At 44.3% G+C, this 23,153-nt stretch overlaps 1 protein-coding gene across 8 annotated transcripts in view; it reads left to right on the forward strand.

Annotated features, from left to right (window-relative positions):
• Positions 1-23,153, forward strand: part of MAF (MAF bZIP transcription factor) — a 358,923-nt gene that overhangs the window by 10,899 nt on the left and 324,871 nt on the right. For 2 of the 8 annotated variants that reach the window (XM_079906574.1, XM_079906571.1), the window contains one exon: positions 3,301-12,952. The exons of 1 other annotated variant lie outside the window; for it this stretch is intronic. In XM_079906574.1, coding sequence (XP_079762700.1) covers positions 3,301-3,334 — 34 coding nt within the window. In that variant the 3' untranslated portion in view covers positions 3,335-12,952. Of the gene's footprint in view, positions 1-3,300; positions 12,953-23,153 lie in introns of those variants that run through there. 5 more of the 8 variants (XR_013825196.1, XM_079906572.1, XR_013825195.1 and 2 more) reach the window with 5 other exon arrangements.

A 23,153-nucleotide genomic window follows, 5' to 3' on the forward strand; every position in this document is an offset into this window, starting at 1 on the left:
CCCCCCATCCCACCTTCCAGCTGCCCCAGGAACCTTCTGCAAATAAGAGCATCAGCTCCAGATCATTTGATTTTTACTCTATTAATTTTCCAGCCCATTTCCAGATCTAGATTTTTTTTTTTTTTTCCTGCTCTGGTTAGAGACAGTGAAGAGGCAAAAGAAAAAGAAGGAAATCTAGATAGACTGTTTGAAAATCTTTCTAGAAATCTCCATACAGTTGGGGTTTTCCTTGATAGAGTTTGACGTTTATTGTAGAGGAAAGCTACTCGGGAAAACTTTATTAGGATTTCACCCACAGCTCCAGCAAGAGGGGCTTGCTTGCATTCCCAGATTTAACACAGTTGCTGTCAAATCTCAGGCACTCAGAAACTGTCTTAAAGAGGAGAAACTTGAAAACAACTAATTTCAGAAGGGAGACGTTCCATGTAGGATTTTTTTCTTATAGGGACCTTCAGTTTTTTGGATCCTTGAGTGTGAAGCAGTTAAGCATCATTGCACCTTCTTAAATAAATCCCCCCCCCGCTTTTTTCCTTTTTCTTTGCTTAAGGAAGGATTCATAAATGTGCAGATAAATATGTTGAAACGAAAGCAATGATCTCAGCATCTGACGCACTTTTACACTGTCAGATTCTATGAGATCTTTTTTCTTAGAATGGGGGAAACCGGCAGTCATCATTCTCAGATGAAATCTGTTAAAAGATGATAGTCGAGTCTGTTTTCAGGCAATGGATCCAACATCTTCTTTCATCTGCCATTTATCTATCTATCTAATCTATTTATGGAACTGTAACACATTGTAGGGGGTAGGCTATTAAAAGATAAATCTACCATTTCCACATTAGGACACAGACACGATCACACGACAGAGTTCTTTTCGGTCTACTCTATGTGTTGGTAGGCGGGAGCCAAACCTAGCCTGAATGGTCTGTCTTAGAATAATCATCTTCCCATAAAACCTTCGCTGGACTTGGCATGACTCAGAGCATCGCAGAGGTGCGTGCTGCCCATCTGTATGTTCTCACGGTGCACTGTACGTGTTAATTCCCTGCACTGTACCGGTAGTGAGACCTTTAAGATCTTCCTTGGAATATCACTGTACATTCCTATGCTATTTTAAAAGTACTATTTAATGGTTAGGTAAATAGATCCCACTTTTCAAGGCTCTGTGCTAGCAGACGTCTGGCTTCGACTACACCGCTGGGGTCAGGATGGAAAATCTCCTCTCCTGCTCCGCTGTGAGACCCCTTTGCCCTCCACCACCCTTCCCCAGTGACTAGCCTGGGTGAAGGTGATGAGAACAGAAAATGGCAATGGCTTTTGGACCCTATTCAGGTGTGCAAACAGAATCTCTCTCTCCCCAGCTTTTGAGAGTAAATGCCTTGATAACAGGATGGGTTCCCCAGGTGGCCAGAGAATAGAGGTCATCTTGAGGAAAGGGACACCAATGATCTAAAAAGGACATCTACTTTATGAGATTTCAGGCAAGATTCCAAATACGCATTTAATGAGGTCCGATTCTTTTTCTCCAGAAATAACAGAGGCTATGAGTGAGCCGGTCAGGAAGGCAAAGGGGCATTTTGCAAAGTCTCCGTTCAATTATTGCTTTGTAATATTGTTCTAAAATTGAAAAATGCCTCACGAGTCTATGATCTCCTGTAAATATTCCTTGCAGAAGCTTAACGTACGTTTGCACTGCCCCAAAGGAATTACAAAAATATTCCCTCCACAATCTCTTAAGCTTTTAAACTCTATTCACTAGCATTTCTAGAAGAATCTGATGTTCCTAAAGACTTTTTTTTTTAAGTGACCTTATATGGGAAGTTTTCTTGTTTTGTTTCGTTTGTTTGTTTGAGATTAGCCATTTGAAGTTGAAATGGAGAATAATTGATATCACAGATAACACTTCCAGGTTTTATAACTTCAGTATGTTTCTTGTTTCTTTTTTTTTTTTTTGGCATAGAAATAATTTATTTGGCAAAAGATTAGTGTCTACTCTGACATGAAAGAGTATTTTGTGCCGTAATGTTTTAAAAGCATTTCTAACGTGAAATGTGGGTGAAAGCCCATGATGTATTTGGGGCAGCTCTGACAGATATGAATACAAATTTGTTTATATGAGTATTTTAATGCATAGTCAGACTGTTTAGATAAAGGGAACTGGGAAAATTATAGAGTTACGCTAAATGAAAATTTAAGTAAAAGATTCTGTCAGTTACAGCAGCCTACAGATTTCAGCAGGTGTATGCGTTGTGTGTATTTTTTCACACCAATTGTAAAGTAATTCAAATAAAAGTGGGGCAGATTAAAGAAGAATAACTGAATCTCCACGTTGGAAAAAAAATTAGATTGACTTACTGGTTTATCACAGTTATTGTACCCAGATTGACTGTAACCATGTTGAATTTTTTAAATTAGATTTTAAATATATTTTGACAGTCTGAACTTGTAGAGTGTGGCTAACTAGGGGGAGAAATGACAGGTCTGCTTTGTTATTAAACTGCTGTCTGGAAAATATTGGACTCCGTACAGTAAATGATAATTATTTTGCCACTTACATTAGTATAGCTAATAGCAATAAGGGGTTTTTGAACCATAGAAAGCTAACTACTTTGAATTACTGTGCTTTGTTATTCACTGTGAAGCAAAAAGACTTTTTTTTTTTCTAAAGCAATCTCATTTTCATATTACCGTTCTAAGCATTCTCTGCTACTAATTTAAACAGAGAGGAAGTTAATAAATAAAAGGGCGGTCTCTAAATGGTTCTATTTGTTAAGAGAACATCTGCAATTAAGGTCATCAGTACCAGCAGAAGAGACCAGGGCAATGGAAGAGGAGGGGGGTAGATGGAAGAGAAACAGGCCCTAGTAAAGAGCCAGGGTTTGGTTTGGGTTCCCTGGGGATGGGCAGTCTTTGAACACTTGAGAGACACCCATCAGAGACCATTCATATCCTCCTCCACTGTGAACCCAGGATCGCTTGGTTCTCTGAACTGAGGGCAGCTCTAAAGCTGCTCCAGGCTGCCAGGCCAGTGGGCATCACTGTCTCAACCCCCCGGGACCAGAGCAAGAGTGGAGAGGGGTCGTTGAAGAAGCATCCCACGCCATTCTCTTCCATGTGAACCCTTCCTCTGGCAGGGCTGAGACCAGGATGCCAAAGCAAATGGACCTAAATCACTCTTCTTTTGGTCTCATTCTGCCCTTTTCATAGGTAGTTAGGCTGCCTTGAACATACTGTCCTTCTAAAGCCCTCTTCATGGTTATTAATGACCCTTTGTTTATTTTAATATATTTACTAAATCAGGTACCCAAGGGAATCCTCTACATCAGTGATGTGAAAAATCCTGTTGCCTGAAGTCAAAGAGGTACATCTTGATTTCTGATTTGCATGTGCTTGTTTGAGTGCATTTTCCATGAGGGAGACAGCAAGCGAGCAAAGCGAGTGAGGAATGCTGATCGCTTTCGAGGCGCGAAGGTCTCCTGCTTTAGTGGTTTTAGCATTGGGGTTTCACATGTACGTAAATGGTGATACCAGATGCTGAAGTGAAGGATGCATTGTGTGTTGAGACGAGCATGCATGCATTTTTATATTGATTTCATGACGTAGGTGTGGTGTACAGAGTACTAATCCAGTCCGAGTGGATTTCAGATCTTTCGCCTTAACTAGCGTGAGTCTGTTGACTCATCTTTATATTTGAATGTCAGACAATTTGCGTTGTCCCCCTCCTGTGTCCAAATGTGAGTTTGGAGCCACTCCTCCCTCCAAATGTAGGCAGAGGGAGGCAGAAATGTGATTTTCACCTATGAAAAAAAATGAAATTAAGCTATTTAAATGGGTTTTCAATTACAGGGATCCCGGGGTGAATTTAATTATGAATCCTCTTCGCTTAGAGAGCTAGACCAACACTCTTACACCAATAATTACTTAGTGTTATCGTTTTATGTATTCCTGTTACGTCTTATTGGCTAATGGAATGAAGTTTGACTTTTTTTTTTTTTTATTAAATTTGCTTGCTGAGAAATTTGCATGAAATACAGCTTTGGGTTTAAGTCCCACTGTCAAATTGCTACTGTTTAAGAAGGAGAAACTTTAAGAATCCAGTGAATTGAGGGTGTCAGGAAACAGACCCGGATTTATTCCTGCTCTTCTGATATGGTATCTGATTACTTACTTTTACACGTTATTATAAGGACAGGCTTTGAATAACTGGACTGTGAATATTTAACATGATTTCTTTCCTAGCCTTAAACAAAATTAACATTTTCTTTAATAGCTCTCATACATAGATTTTAACTAAGTGTACACCTTTGGGATTAATTTGTGTATCCTTGTGTATGCATGCCATACCGATACTTTATTCCTTTCTCTTTCTATTCCTTTCTTTTATCCCTGTCCTTATAATTGCAGTTTGAAAGCCATCTATTAAATATAATGATCCAGACACACCGGGCAGGTTTTGTTACACCGAAACCATCCATTTTGAGCAAAGAGTTAATGAACTTTTAAGGCAAGATTCACCCGGGTCTTGACCCCACCCCCCGTAATATTTCATATAAGGTTACTGGCGGGAGAGAAATCAAATTTCAGCTGTGAACATGATTGACAGGTGAGCGTGAGGAAGAGAAAGGCATTTGGCTAGATGGGGAATTTGGAGAGGAGGACAATTCCTCCAAGTTTCTCTGTGGTATTAGGTATTATAAGCTGATATATGAAAAGTTCAATACTTGATACTCCTGGGAGAGTTACTTAGTTTATTTTCAGAAAGTCACTTTGGTTAAGAGATTTCAGTCCTGGAAGCCAAAAATGGGGAATCACTAGCTTTCTGCTGTCTTGCTGATTTCCACTATGTACAACTTTGTGGCTTATTTCTGGCAACTTTCTAGGCTAGAGTGTGAGAATTAAATCACAAGCCAGTTGGGGAGGCATTTGATTATTTTATTTATTCTCAGAAACACAGTCTAGATTATATTCTGGTTCTTGGGCATATTACAGAATAGTCATCCTAAGTGGTATCACAAAAAGATCAAATTCTCCATTTTCCTAGCATCCCTTGATCCTAACATTTTCCATTAGTGCACGTTCCAGCTTAACATACGCAAATCTACCCAAGTGCATGATTTATCAAGGTTGTGCCTTCTAAGCAAAGTCTTCTAACATGACGATCAAGAGAGACAACGGTCCCACACTGCCGTTTGATGTCAGTTTCTCCATGGTAGCATCCCTGGGTCAGGTGTGATGTTAGCATCGTCACCATGGAAAGAAGTGATGGTGTTGCTTGACCCTAAGACAAAGAGTGGCTTTGGAATTCACCTTAGAGCCTGTCTCTTAGCGTGAACTGTCAAAAGGAGGTAACACAACTACTCATGGTTGGCACCAAAACTGAAGGCAGGCCTTTCATACATGCTCTTTCATCTTGTGTGTTGAAACACTAATTTCGGGAGATACTGGTGGACCTTAGCCTGCTGATGTGTATGCTCTACCCATTACAGATGTTCCTGACATTGGCTAAGACCCATCCGGATGCAACCGAGCCTTAACAGAGCTGCCTTGGGGCAGGGCAGGTCGGACACATATAACATAGGGGAGAGGCCTGTTGGTAGCTTTCCTGTCACCCGTGGGAGTTTCCTGATGGAACTTGTAAAAACAGCTCTTCCCGGGTTCTAAGTACCTGTCACTTTTTTTTTTTTCCTAGTCTTAACAATTAGCTGAGTGGATATGTTTTATCCTGACTGTACCTATGCTGACGTGAATTCAAACCAATGTAAGGAAGGCTTTACTCTGTTATGAACTGGGATATAAACAAAAAACACAGTAAAAGGACTCCGAAATCTTGTTTCTCCTTTGTATAACGTGTCCTCCCACGTTGCCAGGAATCACCCAGAAATAAAACGCAAGCATGGTTTCCCAATGTCCAGTGTCAATGTGGGTACCTGCGCCCAGCTATTTAATTCCAACATAAAATTAAAGATGTCATAACCATATTTCCTTTGCAGAGTCCATCAAAATATTTTAACAGAAATGGTGAATGAGGTGTTCTCAGGCAAAGGCCATGGGAAAACACAGACCGTAAGTTTTCGTCTCCTGGTGCCTCGGTTTGAAAAGCCCACGTGAGAACCGTGGCTTCACTGCAGACCCCTCAGGGCCTCTTGGTCCTCAGCTTTTAGAGTAACTGCCCCGTCCTGGAAGACAGCAAGGGGTAGGATGCTGTCTGGCACGCAGATCTGGAGAGCAGACCAATCCGTCACAGATGCCATGAGTATGTCTTAAGCACATTACATCACTGTATTTGTTGGCACTGAGAAAATAAGGGAAAATAATTCTGTTTAAAGCGTTTTATTACTGGGACTAACTTACCGAATTGTTTGTTGTTGTTGTTTGTTTAATCAGATTATGCTCCTGCCCAAGCCCCCCCTCCCCCTTTCCATACAAGGCTGCCTAATGTCTTCCTTTCTGTGGACACCGGCCCACTAGTGAGCAGATTTAATCAATTAATTATAGCAGAGCAGGTACAGGGCAAGCGGCTCAATGAACTCACATTATTTCCAGTCAACGTTAGAATGCTATCAAAGGGGCTGCCGTAAAGAAAGGAACATTATGCATTTGGGAGCATTTGGGGGTGGGGGGAAGGAAGAAGGAATTTTTGCACGAGTATAGCACTCGTTATTTAAAACAAAATGATGCTTCTGTAAAGAGCTTTCGTTCTAAAAGCACACATTCAGTCACCTGCCAAAATCTCAGATTTATTGCTGCCGTTCACAGATGCCAATGTTGAAACTCTCCTCGCCTGCCGCTTGCTGAGTCTTTCATTTCCTCGATCCAAAAATTACTGTAAAGTTGTTTAGTGTCTGCCTTTTTTTTTTTTTTTTGCTTTTCCTGGCACCTAATGAAATTATCAGCAATAAATGAGCTATACAGAAGGGTTGGGTTTGCTTTTATTTATTTATTTTTTTTGGTCTTTTTTTTTTTTTTGGCCGTATTTGGAAAATGCTGGGACAAGGGTAAGCCGGTGGGAATATTCGGACTGCCTCCCTTTCCAGCGTCTACAGGAAATAAAGCTATTAGCATTTATATAATTTCAGATGGGAACTAATACTGAGGGTGGGAGGGGGGAGGAAGTTTCAGGTGTTGAGTGGGAAACAACACAGCCCTGACCTCCAGTATAAACTGCTGGAAGATATTACCACCTAATTAACAAACCAGGGGCGCATCCTACACCTTCATCCCTGGTGAGGTGAAAATGACAAAAAAGAGAGGAAGGGAGTTTGTTTCTTGCCATTCCCTCAGCAAGCAATCATCCTCTAATGACGGGTCATCCACATGGAGCAAGTGACGATTTCTTTTTAGTCCTTTGAGTCTATAGAAAAGCACAGTAACTTCATTTGCTGGCAGGTAGGCAGTAGAGGTGAGAATTGAATTGATCTGAAATTGACCCTGCGGTCACGCCTCCTTTAAATTGGGTTCTTCAGACAAAGTTTCTTTTCTTCTTCCTGGGCTCCTGCCAGCAGCCAAGCTGAGTCTTGAGTGGGGTGGGGTCGAGGTGCAATTATTTAAAGGGATTCTGACCCCAGGGTTGAACCCCCAACGCAAAGTTCCTCAGGATGGAGACCTTTTGTTACAGATGGTGCTTAATTAAAGGGCTTGAGTCCACCGCGATGGCGTGCCTCTGGTTGGCTTATATTTTAGAATGAGGTTCATTCCTGATGTACAAGAAATGGCGGAGGAGGCATCTCTTACTGGGCTGAAAGTTTTGAACGGAGAATAGAATTTTCTGTTTCCTCTTAAATTTCTCTTCCTTATTTAACCGCCCCCCCCCACCCCGCCTCTTTCTGATGGAGCCATTAAAGGCCTTTCAATAAATCTTAGGGTGCACACGATACCTTTGACAGTGTTGGAAATCCTGCCTTGCTTTTCAGATGGCCAGGAGAGCCTGCTGGACAGGAGGCCTGGCCTCTCTCACCTCCCAGCGGCGAGGGTCGCCAAGAGAGATCAGAAATTCCTTGACCTCAGCTGAGAACCGCGGTCTCATTCTTTGCTCCAGTGGTTACTGCCTCCTGGTAGTTCTGTCCTGATGCTCCATGGCTGTTTTGTTCATGTGATAGTCAGTTTTCCCAGCCATTTTCTTTTCTTTCCTTTTTCTTCTTCTCTTTTTCTCCTTTTAAAGCCCGGAAGCATTTCCTCACCACAGCGTAGTAGAAGGAAGGTGCACGTGCTTTAACAGGCGTGTTTGGAGATGTGAGCCCGAGTTCCCCCGTGCAGGGAAGGAGCCACAGTTTGGTATGAGGACAGGATTTCTGTAGACCTCGGGGCTGCCCCGCGGCCCAGGGCGGAGGGCCGTCAGCTGCGGTCCTCTCGGCTCCGGCAGCCTCTGGAGACTCAGCACGCATGCGCATGCGAGGCACCTTTCCCAGGAAGCCTGGCTTTCCCCCCACCCCCACCCCCGCGCTCTCCTGATCTCGTGGAGCCTCTGGAACCAGAACTCGCTGCTTTCAGAGTGTTCCCCAGTTTAGTTCTTAGTGATAAAACTGTTGGTAAAAATGGGATGCGTTCAAAACACTCTAGTCTCCACGGGGAACCTGGTTAATTAGAATGTTACCTCTGTTGGCTCTGCTCTTTGCTCACTTTGTAGCGTCCTGACAAGCCCTCGTGTAAAACGCCCGAAGGTCAGTGGAACGAAATAGCACGTGACTCGTGCGCTAAGCCCTCCCTACACGTTTGTGGGCGGATAATAGGCCCAGCTCCCAAACTCAGCTGAGAGGACTTGAGTTGGAGTGTGTTTGGGCCTTGCAGTCTGGTTCCTGCCCCGGAGCAGAGGCTTCCCTTGTCCGTCAGAGCTTGGAGCTTTCATAGCAGCGCGGAGACAGTCGCTCGGCTCAGGAGAGGAAAAAAAAAAAAAGTAAGGAAGGATTTCGTTTTATTCTTTTCGAGCGCTCTGATATTAGTAATGAAAACTTTTCCATCCCTGTTGCTGAGAAATTTGTGTTTTTTAAGGCATTGGTGGGGATGTGATGGCGAGGGATGGGGGGTGAGGTATTAGATCCAGCAAGATGTTTCTGTCTTTACTCAGCGTCTTACAGTGTTCTTCAGATTCTGCGTCCTCTCCAGCATCCTTTCCTAATACAATAAAAAGAAGGCCCTTTCCCATGTTTGCCACGGTTAACTTATCAGATGTTTCACTTTAGGAAAGATGGGATCCAAGTGTGTGATTTCATTGTAAATTCATCAGGTGTCTCTTGCCAAGCTATTGAGGACGCAGTTATTCTGAGAAGCCATCTTTTACTATTTCTTTAAAATGTAATTAAGATCAGGCCACTGCCTGGTTTCAACTGGACGGTTCCCCCGCCCCCTTTTTTCTTTCTTTCTTATTATTTTTATTTCTTTTTTTTCTTTTTGGCTATTGCAAGCTGCAGTAAAGTGACCTGTAATTTATAATCAGAGTTTGGTATCGTTAAACTGTAAAATCTGACTTTGGGGTTTTGCTCATAAAATAAATAATTGAAAAAATATAGCAATGAGGCTTGTACAGTGGAGGCAACGTCAGTACATGTGTATCTGTGTATCTGAATATACGTGTATGTATTTTTTTTTGCTGGAGGCTCTTAAGCTAGCCCTGAAAAAGCATCTTAGAAAACCGTGACTGTCAACATCCAAGTAGGAGGATTCCCTGATAAGAATATAAGCACATTTTCTTTAATGAACTTTGAATTCGTTTTGTAAACTCCCTTCGTCATTCACGTTATTTTTTAAGGTGTATTATTTCGGCACTAAGGAGTCAGCATATACACGCTCGAACTCTCTGTCTATAGGCTATAGCGCGCCTTAGCTAGAAGGACTTTTTTTTTCCTTTTCTTCTAACAAGGATGCTCATTTAGAAAGCAATGTTTATGTGAAGTGCTTGTCAGTTGGCATTTTTACTGGGTTGCTAACCCAAAGGTAAAATATAAAGCCATGTCTTTTCCTCACTGGCTTGTTGGCTTGTTGTTACTGGAAGGGTCCCTCCGTTGTTAGCTTGATAAATAATTTTCCTAGGGAGACTCTGCTGTATTTTTATGCTTGCTGTCTGTTTTCTGCTGGCTGCAAATAAATTTCTGTACTCAGAGGGCACTAAAACTCCAAACACATGGTATTTCCCCATTTTGCTGCTGGTCGCCTGAAATATTTATTCCATCTCATGTTTTTGATTCATTTTTTAAAGGAAAAAATAATTTGTGATTAACAGCAAACAAAAATTAGCCCTTTATTTCTCAGGACCATTGGGTTTGAACCTGGAAGTGTAGGTTGTTTTTGGAAGGCTTTGCGTGTCAAACCCTGTTTCATATTTGTCACATTGAAGACAAGAGTTATTCATTTGGGGGAGTCCTGAAGTTTTCTCATTATAGATTTCCTTCTCTGCCTTTCTAGCTGTACGTATTAAGCTGTTAATATGAGAAATGAAGAGGGGTATAGAATTCTGCCTAGAAACAAGACACTACACACATTCTTTACATTTGAAAAATGATATATTGTGTGAAAATGGAGATGAAATTGATCATAGGTATCAATATAGCTGTCAGCATCCCCCTGGCTCTCAGGCCTTGAGACTTGGGGTTCACTCCTGAGGAGAGATTGGTGTGGGTCAGTCATTGGGGCAAAATGGGAGGTTCCCTGGCACAAACCTAAACAAACACACCCGAAAACATTCCAGTAAAATAAAATACAATCCTAAAATAAAATAAATGAACATATTCTATAAATTACAAACACAGTGAACACAACACATAGTAGGGGTACAAATAATATGTTTAATGAAGGAAGGATGTTTATGCATGTTGGCAAAAACAAGTGATCATTTTAAATCATTGCCAGATTATCGCATTAATTGAAATATGATTTTTTCAAAGCAGATCTTCTACTTGCGGTTTGCTCATTAGCGGGGTCTTATTTTCTGAAACTGGAACATATTTTTACAAAGGTACCAGAGACATACATTTGAAGCTAGAATGCCAGCTCACATAACCAAGATGTTGAGGAGACTGAGTCACAGGTTTTCTGGAGTTCAGCTTCTGCAAAGATCAGCAAAAGGAAGAGGAGAATGTAGAAGAAGGGGCAGTAGACATACGTATTGATTATTAAAACGTGTATGTATCTTATCAAACGTGTACACAGTTTATTTTCCTCTCCCACTTCTCAGGGATTTCAGACATGAGCTAGGCTTCAAGCGGATGACTTGTTTTTCCCCTCTAACTCTGCAGTTGTGGAGACTATGAGAATCAGATTTTTTAAATATTTAACGCAGTTGATAGTCACCATTTCTTCCGGTTACTTTGGGGTGGTACCGGTTAGTCAGGAGTTAGAGAAAACTTCCATGGAGTTGAAGACCAAGATATTCCACCCAGCCCTGCCCTTTGGAGGTCATCCAAAGCCTCACAGGCGATGCTGACGACAGCTACCATTCATTGAGCATCTCCTGGTAGCCAGGACCTATGCCACCTTTGATCCTCACAAGTAGAGGGGGCAGATACTTTAATCCCTTTTATAGAGATGCAGAAACTCAGGCACAAAGCAGTTCAGATAGGATTTGACCTTACACCACAGTCATGCAGATTTTCTAGCTAGACACCATGCCACCCCTGCCTCAGCCAGCTCATTCCCTCCTTCCCAGTTAAAGAACTCAGTGTTTAACCTCAGCACATGTTGTGTGGGCTCAGCTGCCCTCCCCTCCCCGGTGTTCTTTTTCTGAGTGGGGTTGAGTGACGCCTAGAAGAAAATGCATTATAATCTCAGAAGGATCTAGAAGATCAGGGCTAGTACTTCTCATGAGCTTGACCCTGAGGACCCCTCTGGCTCTAAAAGCAAACGATTCTGTGGTTTGGGTTGTGGTAGGTAATGGAGCAGCCTTTATTCAGAGATAAAGATTGTCATTTCAAGAGCATTTAAAAAATAATAGATGGTACATTTCCTTAATACCCTGTAATGTGTAAAGTGTCAGGTGCACAACTGACACTCAGGAAATTGCTGGATAGTGAAGATAAATTAGCGTTAAAGCACTCCATTGAAAGGCCCATTTAATAAAAAGTTGTCAGCAAAACCCGTAGTCCCATGAAAAAGAGCACACACTTTCTGCATCTGTGAAATAGGGGTAGTCCCTCAAAGGCTTCTGCAAAGGATTAAATACGATATCTGTGGAAAGCGCCTGGCACAGAGTAAACATCCTGCCATACTTGGCCCTGATCGGTATTATGTGGAATAAAACTTTGACCTTGACGCTGTGCAAGCTCTGATTTGTTTTAGAATAACTTCGTGGTTATGATATTGGATATCTTCCCTCTGCTTTAAAATAAGCGTTGTCACAATTGGAAAATGGGGAAGAACCTAGAACAGTAGTTTATTATCTGCCTTCCCCTCAAAAACTACCATCACCCCTAAAAAAATTTTTTTAAAGGTGTACTTGGGAAGTTCTGCGGTCAAATAATTTAGGGAAATCATGGATTAGACCAAGTTAAACATTTAATTTTGCTATCCTCCATCTCGGAGCCTTTATATGCTAATATGTATTGTGACACTCCATAGGGAAGGACCAACGTGGGTAGCACACAACATCTTCCCAACTTATTTGAACGTGGAACCTGTTTTCTAATCAGCCATCTTGTGGAAGTAACAGTAGGGCAGTTTTGAAAAATGGTTGACTAGGTAAAGAAGTTCTGACTTAATTATTCTATTTAGTACTAAAGGACCCCTTTACTAATTTCCTCCTGTGAAGCCCATGTTTTCAAGGATTCATTTGTAATTCTGTGTGTTTGTTTTATTAATCAGAGCCCCCTCCATAAAAGCTCTAGGGCTGGGCTTCCCTGGTGGCGCAGTGGTTGAGAGTCCGCCTGCCGATGCAGGGGACGCGGGTTCGTGCCCCGGTCCGGGAAGATCCCACATGCTGCGGAGCGGCTGGGCCCGTGAGCCACGGCCGCTGAGCCTGCGCGTCCGGAGCCTGTGCTCCGCAACGGGAGAGGCCACAGCAGTGAGAGGCCCGCGTACCGCAAAAAACAAAAACAAAAACAAATCTCTAGGGCTTCTGATCAGCAAGAGAAGTGGTATAATTCCATTGATGTATATTCAATCAAAAGCAAAGAAAACCTGATCATGGGGGTTATCCTGTAGGTCTTTACGATGATAGCAGCGGTTTATGGGTGCCGTTACTGCCTTCACAGGCTCCCTGTGGGCTTTTAGGATGCCGGTTTGGGATCCTCTGCTCTGATTAAAAAACCCAGGATCACTGTCAAATTCGAACTGCTGTTTGTGATTGGATGAGCCTTCCAAGGGACTCTGAGGTCTTGGCAGGAGCCCGTCAATTTCTTAGAATCTTGGACATAAAAACTGCCTTCAGGTTTCTGTTCCTTTATTGTAAGGATACAGGTGTACATTAAAGGCATGAAATGCAAGATGGAAGGTGGGCAGTGTTGGCGATGGGGGCTCACTCTCTCTGTTCCTCTTCCCTCCCTTTTCTCTGTCTGCACATCTGCTTCATTCTCCCTACAGGAAGCAGGCAGGCCTTCTTGCTTTGAAGTACCCCCGATTCCCACCCTCACCCCTACACATCCCCAGCAGAGGTTGGTTAGCAGCTCTGCTGTCCTGTTCAGAGGAGATTGCTGATAGGTTCACCTTGGTGAGGTATATCTTTTGTCCAGTGAGCACTGGCTAGGGGTGGGTCTTTATGGCCAGCTGCTGCCTAATCACATTTGCTGAGAATGGAGTTCTGCAGGGACTGGGAGATGGGGGAGATGAGCGTTTCCCAACGTGGGAGAGGGAAACTGGTACCCAAGAGTCACGTACACCTCTTAAGAAGATAGGAATGAATAGAATTAGGCCATGAACAGGTCTCTGAACCCAGAGACTGGATCATCAACCTTGGATAAACCCATGGGGCTTTTAAAAATGTTGATGCCTTGCACCAGACCAATTAAAGCAGAACCTCCACAGGCTGGTGGGGCTCAGGCATCAGTATTTTTTTAAAAAAAATTAATTCCCAGTGATTCTAATGCACAACCATGATTGAGAACTCCTAGTAGAAGTGTCCAGAGACACAGCTGTGGAAACCCAGAAAGTGAAGAAGCTGCTGGTGAATTTCCCATCTTTTATTGTATTGTCTTACAAGTCAGCATTTTTCAGGTCCAGTTTAAAATTAAAAGGGATGAACAATGGCTTTGTGTTTTTCCTGCTTCCTCAGGCCTTCCTAGTGCTCCATTAACATCAACTCTGTTTTTTATAAGGAGGGCTCAGGCATTCAGATAAGGCACACAGGGAAAGAGAATCTGAGTTGATGTCCAGAAGCCCCATTTTTTACACCTACCTTGGCCACTAAACAGCCTTGTGACCTGGGCAGGCCACATTCCCTGGATTACCCTGCTGGACTTGATTCTTGTGTTTTGGGAAATGGATCAGCTGAGCTCGAATCAGAGGCCGTCTATGAGTCTACACATCAGCTAAGGGACCAGTTTGTCAGGGATTCAGCACGTGAACCAAGAGAGAGACTGAGCGTTTTGAGCCGGCGCAATGGCTGATCTTAAACATGGAATGGTGTTGTAAAAAATTCTGCGTGGAAAAGAAAAGAACGTATTTGGTTGTCAAGTTACAAAGATAGACATCGTGCAAATTCTTTGCACGTACTTTGGCAGTTACCAGTGAGATATTTGTGTTACTGGTCGTCATAACCGGCAGGCACTTAGTCAATGGGTGATCGGGGTGGTGGTAGAAACAGGACCGAGGAAAACGCCTCTGGTTAGAGTTAACCAAGATGTGTGATCACGCACTGTCAGGCACACTGATTCTCCACTGAAGCATAGCATTAAACCGCACAGAAATGGGCCCGCTCTGGAGGCACTCTTTACCTTGTAAGACAATTACCTTTTAAGTTTCTCGTCTTCTCTTAGGCTCTAAACTCTGTGAGCCTGGAGTACGTGCCTCATTTATTTTTGTACCCAGCACAGCCCTCTCCCGGGGAGCAGCACGGGGCATCTTTGTCTCAGATCCTCCTGGGAAAGTGGCAGAGTGTACCTGAATCAGGTGCTCAAACAAACAAACAGGGAACAAGAGCCTGGTAAGAATTCCTTAAATGATGAAGATGACATCTTTGCAGTCTGTCACAATGAGAGGGTGTTCTCTTAAACCTCTCCCAGCTTTTCCACAAACCCATATCCCGACATTTCCTTGACACTTCTGTGGGCTGAACTTCCTTTCCTGGACAGCTTGTTAAATATGGTCTACAACAGACCTATCTCTTAACGTCCTCTTTTGGAGAGCTATTGGAAAATAGACGCTTTTGCGGTGGCTGGTTGGGCCTCAAAGTTGTTATGCTTTATCTTAAGATTTTATTCAACGAGCACTTGTTTTGCACCTGCTGTACACTAGAATATGGATTTGGTGCTGAAGGATTCAGGAGCAAATAGGGCACAGTTCTTGCTCTAGAGGTTTATTATTGATGCAGACAGACAATTGAAAACAGTACATGCTGGTCCTATTTGATAAACGCTTCCCCAAAGCTGTGGGGTTTGTGAAAAGGAGGAGGGTGGCTGTTTTGTGAACATCCTATGTGAAGGCAAAAGCTATGAAAGTGGCCAAAAGAAACTAGTTTTGTTTTTTTTTTTAAACTTAGGATAGGGAAGATCTTCCTTAGCCTGACGCAAAACCCAGATGCTGTACAGCAACGGACTGATAAATCTGACTACATAAGCATTTAAAACCTACGCATAGGAAAAATGCCATGAACAAAATCAAAAGACAAACAAACAAGTCGGGAAAATCGCAGCCCACAAGATGGACAAAGACCCAATTTCCTTAATATGAAGAGTTCCTTTAAATTCATAAGAAAGAAAGTAAACAACCTGATAGGAAAATGGGCCGCTTTTAGAAAAAATAAATACAGATGACCAATAATCTTCTGAAACTATGTTCATCTCACTCGTAACCAAATAATAATAATAATCCCTTTGGGCTGGAATCTGGGGCCATGGGCAGTCTCATACACTATTGTGAGCCTGTACATTGGACAACATCTTAGGGGGCTAATTTTTGTAATATCTGATAGCACAGAACATTCACAGACCAAATACCCTCTTCTACGCGTTTTGTGCTCTGGGATCTTAATTCAACACAGCAGTGCGGGCAGAGCTGGAATAAACTCTGTGTTTCTGTATGTGAGCTGGGGAGGAAGGATTGTCCTGGGCGTGGACCAAGATGGGTAAACAGGGTTCCGATGGAGAAGAAATTGCAAGGCCAGACCAAAGAGGGCATGGAAACAGAAGACAAAAGGAGAGAGAGGAATGAAGTAGTGTGGCTGGTGCCCTGAGGGTTGGCGTGTTTCCTTTCTCTGGCCACTTGTGCCCAGCACTCGTTTTGACACATGTAAAACCATTCAGGTGTGACCCTTTCTCTTGATTAATCCATCTCACTCCATGCTCCCCACCAGATAAAAGACACCTGTGTAGCAATGAGTCAACGGAGCCCTGTTCCCGGAGCCCTGGCAGCCGTCCCTCTCTTCTAGCCCTTTTCTGTGTCATCTGCATTGTCCCAGCCAAAAGTGTTAGCAAGAAGAGAGGGAGGGGCATTTTTCAAAGAACTATGTGGGGATTTGGTCACGTGTCCGTCATTAACATCAATCGCAGATGCAGGGCAGAAATGCCTGGTAAGTTCCTACACACGCCTCTTTGAAAAAGGTCCCCTCTGGTGTGGCTCCCAGGCTCCCCTCCACCGATACAGGATTTGGGGCCTTTGAAGTCGGTTGTGGACATTTGACTGCTTTCTTTGACTCCAGCAAATTGCTCCAAAATGCTACAAATGTGAAAAAGTGGAAGGGAGTTTTAGCAGCAGCTTCGAGGTGCAATCCCCTTAAACCATTGACAGAAAAATGTGTTTCTTCTTTCAGTTTTGAATTTGGGAGTTATATGTTAAAATACAGCAATGCCGTTGCAGTCTTCTCTTAGGAAGAGAAAAATGAAGAGTGAGTTGGGTACCAGGTGGTGAGTAAAGGGGTAGATTTTGCAGCCCTCGTTCTTTGAACTTGTCGCAGGGGCCAAGATGCCTGCAGAGAAATTGTGTAAAACAGATTTTGTCTAATGTGGTTGCAAAGCGTTTCCAACAAGGGGGCAAGCGTTTCCAAGGTGAACCTGGATTTGACTGGGTGTCAAGGCAGGTTTCCTATGCTGAGCCAGGAAATCCTGCAGACGCGTCCTGCAGGAACCCAGGAAAGGACAGAATAGGGAGATTTCAACCCACCGGTCTAGGGACAGGGGTTACTGGTGTGCTTAAAATTTTGCGTTTAGAGTGCTCCTTTTGCGGGGAAGGTACTTGGCCTTGGGTGCATTTTCTGAAAATTTCTCCAAAGTTATTTTATTCCCGTAGTATGCTAGCACTGTAATAAATCAGAAAAAAATATGGGGTCGGGGGACGTCCACTAGAAGGACCCCAGGCTTCAGCCACCACCTATGTACATTTCAGGATTTGGCACAAACCAGACGTTTTTCAAACTCGTTTTGTTTCGGCAGAGGAAGCATTTATTTGTAAAATGACAGGTTATGTGAGATCACTGGGTAAAAGAGAAATGAGACGCTTATGGGGGTAGAGCTGATCCTCCAAGTTCTGGACCCTTCTCTCTCTACCCCCTAGGGCTCCAGGATGTCTGCAGCCCACTTTGAACACCTTTGGGGAGTCCTTCTCTAAGGGAATGCCAGCTCAGCAGGCTTTGATGTAACAAAGGACCGCTTTCCCTCACTGGAGACACTGAGAGATTGCTCAGGGTGTTACAGACCTCAGTGCCAGACCTTTCCAGCTTTATGACTTTGGGAAAGTCTCTTCCCTTCTAAGTGGGCATGATAGAACCAGCCTCCTGGAATTTTTCCACGGGTTAAATGAACAAGTCACAGCAGCGTCTACTAAGTGTGATGCCAGCAGGCTGTGGTCCCCACTCAGGTGGCAGCAGAAGTGACCAGTGATAACTGTGTCTTCTTTGCCTCAAAAATGTTCAGGATCCTTCTCCCCAGGATTCAAAGCAACCTCAGAGTCTAGTTGGTCAAAGTTGACTGCTTCCTCCTTTTTATTTTCCTTTTACCACTTTCTCTGCCTGTGATGGGTCCCTCTGCAAGACCCTTTTTCCCCTTTTACCGCTCTGGACTCTGATCCAGGACCCATGTCTTTCCTTCCTTTCACTCAGCATTTAGCACAGGGGATCGAACGGAGCATACTCCCAGTAGATGTTTGCTGGATTGACTGTCGTTGGTGAGCTAGCACCGCCCACTCCTGCGGGCTCCCGAGAGCCAGTTGTATGCGTCTCTTTCAATTCCACGTTCAGTGATTTCACGTCGCGGTAGCATGAAATCGGCTGTGGTGGGAATATTTGCAGCACGGAATGCAAGTGCTAATAAAATCGAGCCCCTTTCTCTGGCCTCCATCCTCTGCCAAAGAAGGATGTTAAACATTTAGCAGCACACCGCTGCATGAGATGCCCAGATGGAAAAAAAAAAATGGAAATGGAACAGAGCAGGATGGAATCTATCAAATGCATCATGGACATTGCTGCTCTGATGGTAGCACAAAAGAAGCAGAGAAGGAGTGATTATTGTAGACTGGAGGCATCAAAGAAAGATCTTAAAGGATGGAGAGTTATGGGCATCTAGGAAAAAGTGGTCAGATGTTCCAGGCTCTGGGGAACAGGATGGGAGAGGACACGACCAGGTTAATAAGGGAGTGACTTTGGACTTTGCAAAGGATGGTGAGGAGATGGGCTTGCCCAGGGCGGAGGAGGGGTAGGTGAATAGTAGAACTAAAGGCAATGGCTGGAGGAAGGGATTGGGACCTTGGAGGATGCTTAGGTACTGTTAAAGGAGAAGTTGAATTCCATTTCCTCCTGCAGCAGTGATTCTGTTACCTTGTAGATATGTCTGACTTAATGCAAAGCATTCAGCTGCCAATTTTCGTGGCCTCCTTCACCTCTTGAGCTGGTGCGGAGTCCAACTAAATGCCTTCCAAAACGTTTTGAGATTTAGGTAAATCGATGAAAGAGGGATCCAAAAAGAGGGTCAGTGACAGGAGCTGGGCCGTGTGGGGCTGTGGCTTGAGGCTGAGAGTGGGGAATCGCTACCCGGTTCTTGCCACTTCCATCCAAGATTCGGGCGGATGGGTCAGGGGACCAACCTCAACTGTTTTTAATTTTAATGCTTGGACTTCGACCCATGCCTCCCTGAGAACCAGGGGCAGCTCCCTCGAGGTTGGTGGTTCTCAACCTCAGCTCCCCATGAGAATCGTCTGGGATACTTCCCAACCCGGGTCAGTTAAATCGGAATCCTGAGGTGGTACCCGGGCATCAGTGTTGTTTGCAAAGAGCCCCAGGTGATGGTAGCGCACAGCCAAGGCTAAGACACACTGCTGGAAGGCACTGGGTCTCAAACTTCAGCGAGCACCAGATTACCTGAAGGACTTGTTAAAACTCTGATCGCTAGTAGACCCCATCCCTCGAATTTCTGATTCAGGCATTCTGGGGACGGGGCCTCAGAGTGTCCATTTCTAACAAGTTCCCAGGTGATGCTCTAATGGGGCCACATTTGAGAACCTCTGCCGTAAGGTAACTGAAACAGCATTTGGAAGACGATTAATGGGGGATTCAGGTAGACTGGGGTGCCATTTCCACCTCTGCAGTCCCACCTGCATGACCTCATTGTTTGTTTAAAGCAGGGATGATTTTGCTCCACAGGGGACATTTGGCAACATTTTTGGTTGTCACCACTTAGGGGACTGGATGCTACCGGCATCTGGTGGGTGGAGGGCAGGGATGCTGCGAGGCACCTTGCAGAGCACAGGGCAGCTCCCACAGTAAAGCCTCATTCAGGTCCAAATGTCATTCGTTCTGACACTGGGAAACCCTGGTTTAAGATCTCTGAGCTTCTTTGGACTTCATAAATGAAACAGGAATAGCCATACTTGTTATTCTAGGTTGTTGGTGAGAATAAATGACGTCCTACAGGTGAAGCACAGTAGGCAGTTGTACGTGGTGGTGGTTGTTATCCTCCCAGCTGAGTCACTTGGTGATGTACACTTGGTGGAAGGACCTGACCTCCATGGACCTGTTTTCTCATCTGTAAAATGGGCACAGTAATAGGTCCAAACCCCTGAAGGGTAGACGTGAAGATTAGAGATATTCTATGCAAAGTCCCTAGAAGCAGTCAATAAACATGATCCATTAATATGCCTTCCCGTTATATCTTGACCCGGACCATGATTCTCTCCCTTAAAGAGTCTAAGATGCTGACTAACTCCTTCTCACTTTGTAGGTCCTGTTAGATAGGTGAGAAGTCAGCTAGTTTCCAGGTTGTCAGGACTCAGGAACAAGAGCGGGAATCGGGCAACCTCCTAACATTCCAGGCCAGATCGAAGACTCTCAAGCCAGATGGCGTTTCCAAAGTGCCCAGCTGTGTGCGGCTCATCAGAAAAACTGATGTTTCATTTTGGTTCCAGAAACTGTTTCCCAGCCTTGGTGCAGATCTCCTTTAATGAGAATTTGGTGACGTGAAACGTTTGGAAAACAAAACACCTCCGGGACCCACATCCCACAGGTAGACCAGTCTCAAGGCAGTAAGTGATTTAGGGTGCCCCTCCCCCACATCTTCCAGAGGGAGTATGAATTTGAACCCAGGTCTGCTTGACTCCCACGCCTGGTTTCTTGACCAGCCTTTGGCTCACGATGTAAGTTACAACAGGAACCCAGAAGACACCAGGGTCCACCAGGGGCCATCCACAGACACCTGGGCCTGCCAAGCCTCCTTTGCAGAGGGCCTCCTGCCCCCAGCCTCAGAGCTAAACTGTCCTTTCTCTAATCTTCACGCAAAATGGATTTTAGTAGCTGGATTTTATTGAGAAACTGACTCCCTCATCGCCCCACCCCCAGCGTTGAAAAACATATTGTCTTCTTTACTGTAGTTCATTTTGCTTTCCGAGGTGATTAATGAATTAAAGATGCAGTGTATTTATTCTTTTGCCTGATTACCATTCTGTAATAAATCTAAGCTCCAGAGTCTGTCGATACAGGAAGGCCAACCTGCCTCTTTGGAAAATAAAGGTTTGTACATTAAGCTGAACTTCCAGCTCTCCGACGCAGGAGAAAATTCAGCTTTTAGAGGCTTAGAGAAGTAAGTGGGAGGCTCAAAGAGCTACTGGCCGCCAGCTAGAAGATCCCATTTCTGTGGATGGGAAGGCACTTTGCTGACACCTACCTGGACATGGGGAGGCCTGTTAGCCTGTAGAGGGGATTTCTTTATTGGAAGTGCTGACTATCGGTCTCTTCTTGGAGGTAGCGGTAAGGAGGGATGTGACACCCACGAAGACCCCGTCCCAGACCCGCGAGATTTTATCATCAGTATAAAACGGTGCTCTCTCTGAATTTCTCTCATCTCCGGCTGGGTGGCCACATTCTGAGCGTCATCTGACTGAGCACGTGGGAGTGAGGTTGCTGGTTCCCAGGGAGATCTTCTGGAGGGCAGGAGAGCACGGTGGCTGAGAGAGCTGCTGATGCAGACAGACAGGTCCTCCTCCGGCTCTGCCTTGTCCCTAAGTAGCTGAGTGACCCCTAGCAAATCTGATTCCTCATCCATGCAGTGGGCGCGCTTCACCACCACCCCACCGCCGAGGGCTCTTGGGACGTTGGTTGGCCCATAGCACCTGCAGGGAGTGAGGCCATGCTTTGCCTTCTGAGAATCTGACCTCACGTAACCCCCAGCCAGTTTGACCTGTGCCAGGACAGGAAAGAAACAAACGAAACCAGGCTGGTAATGTCATTGGCCATTGCCTTTTATTTATTTATTCATTTATTTTAAAAAGAAAAAACAAAACACAAACAAAATGAAAAGCCAGTGATTTATATAGGTTCGTTTCTCAGCTGCCACTGATCAAACAGAATATATATGTTACATATTTTTTATATAAGATTACTACTGTATTATGAAATGTATACATGTAAAATACATATATGATGAAAAATATATTCATATAGTTATTTCATTGTATATTTATATTCATACGTATTTATTATATATTTTTTATTATATATTTTACATATATACAATTATGTGTATATGTAATATATATTTATATATATATTACACACATATGTAATATATATTTTTATATATATTACATATATTACTTTACATGATAAAGTAGTAATCAAAAATCAGATCAGGCCTTCCCTGGTGGCGCAGTGGTTGAGAGTCCGCCTGCCGATGCAGGGGACACGGGTTCGTGCCCCGGTCCGGGAGGATCCCACGTGCCACGGAGCGGCTGGGCCCGTGAGCCATGGCCGCTGAGCCTGCGCGTCCGCGGCCTGTGCTCTGCAGCGGGAGAGGCCGCAGCAGTGAGAGGCCCACGTACCGCAAAAAAAAAAAAAAAAAACAAAATCAGATCAAATGAGTCCCCCCTTTCTAGCTCATATTTGCATTTTGATAGTAGGTAGCCTTTCTTTATATGCAGTTTATCCATCCCCAGACAGCCCAAGACGTACCTTCAAGGACCTTATAAAATCCCCTAGACCCGGGATTCAAAATTCCATCCAAGTCCATTTTTCTGGAAAGAGAGTCCCTGCATTCATCAGAGCCTCAAAGGGACCGATAGCCAAGGAGAGTCTGAAAATCAAACCACAGGTACCAAAGCCCTTCTCTCTCCTCGTGAGATTCCCAGGCCCAGGACTTGTGGGGATAAGTCAGGAATGGGTGGTTTCTCAGCGTCCTTAACTCTACAGGGGGACACCGTGCACGTCACGCTTTGACCTTGGTCCCCTCCCATGGAAAATAGGGATGACGGGATGCATGCTGTGGCATGGTCAGAGACTTAGGTGGCCGGGACGCAGCAAGGTGCCAGGCCAGCATCAGCCCTCCACGCGTGTCTGGTTGGCGAGAAGTTTCCACGATGTCTTCCCCCTGAAGCCATCAGCCCCCTCATCAAACGAGATTCCACTTCCTGGGCTGGGCAGCAGCGTGGTGCCTGACTTCTCATCTGTACATCTTTCCTGACCAGCCTAGGCCCCTCCAGGCCCCTCCCAGTCCCCCCAGTTCCTTAGAACGCTGACCAGTTGAAATCTCACTCCAGCAGAGAAGTTATCAGACTCACAGATGTATTATTTTCAAATGCGCCAGCATGACAGGTTCGTAGGG

Source organism: Stenella coeruleoalba (genome assembly GCF_951394435.1).
Source record: "Stenella coeruleoalba genome assembly, chromosome: 20".
NCBI classification, from domain to species: domain Eukaryota; kingdom Metazoa; phylum Chordata; class Mammalia; order Artiodactyla; family Delphinidae; genus Stenella; species Stenella coeruleoalba.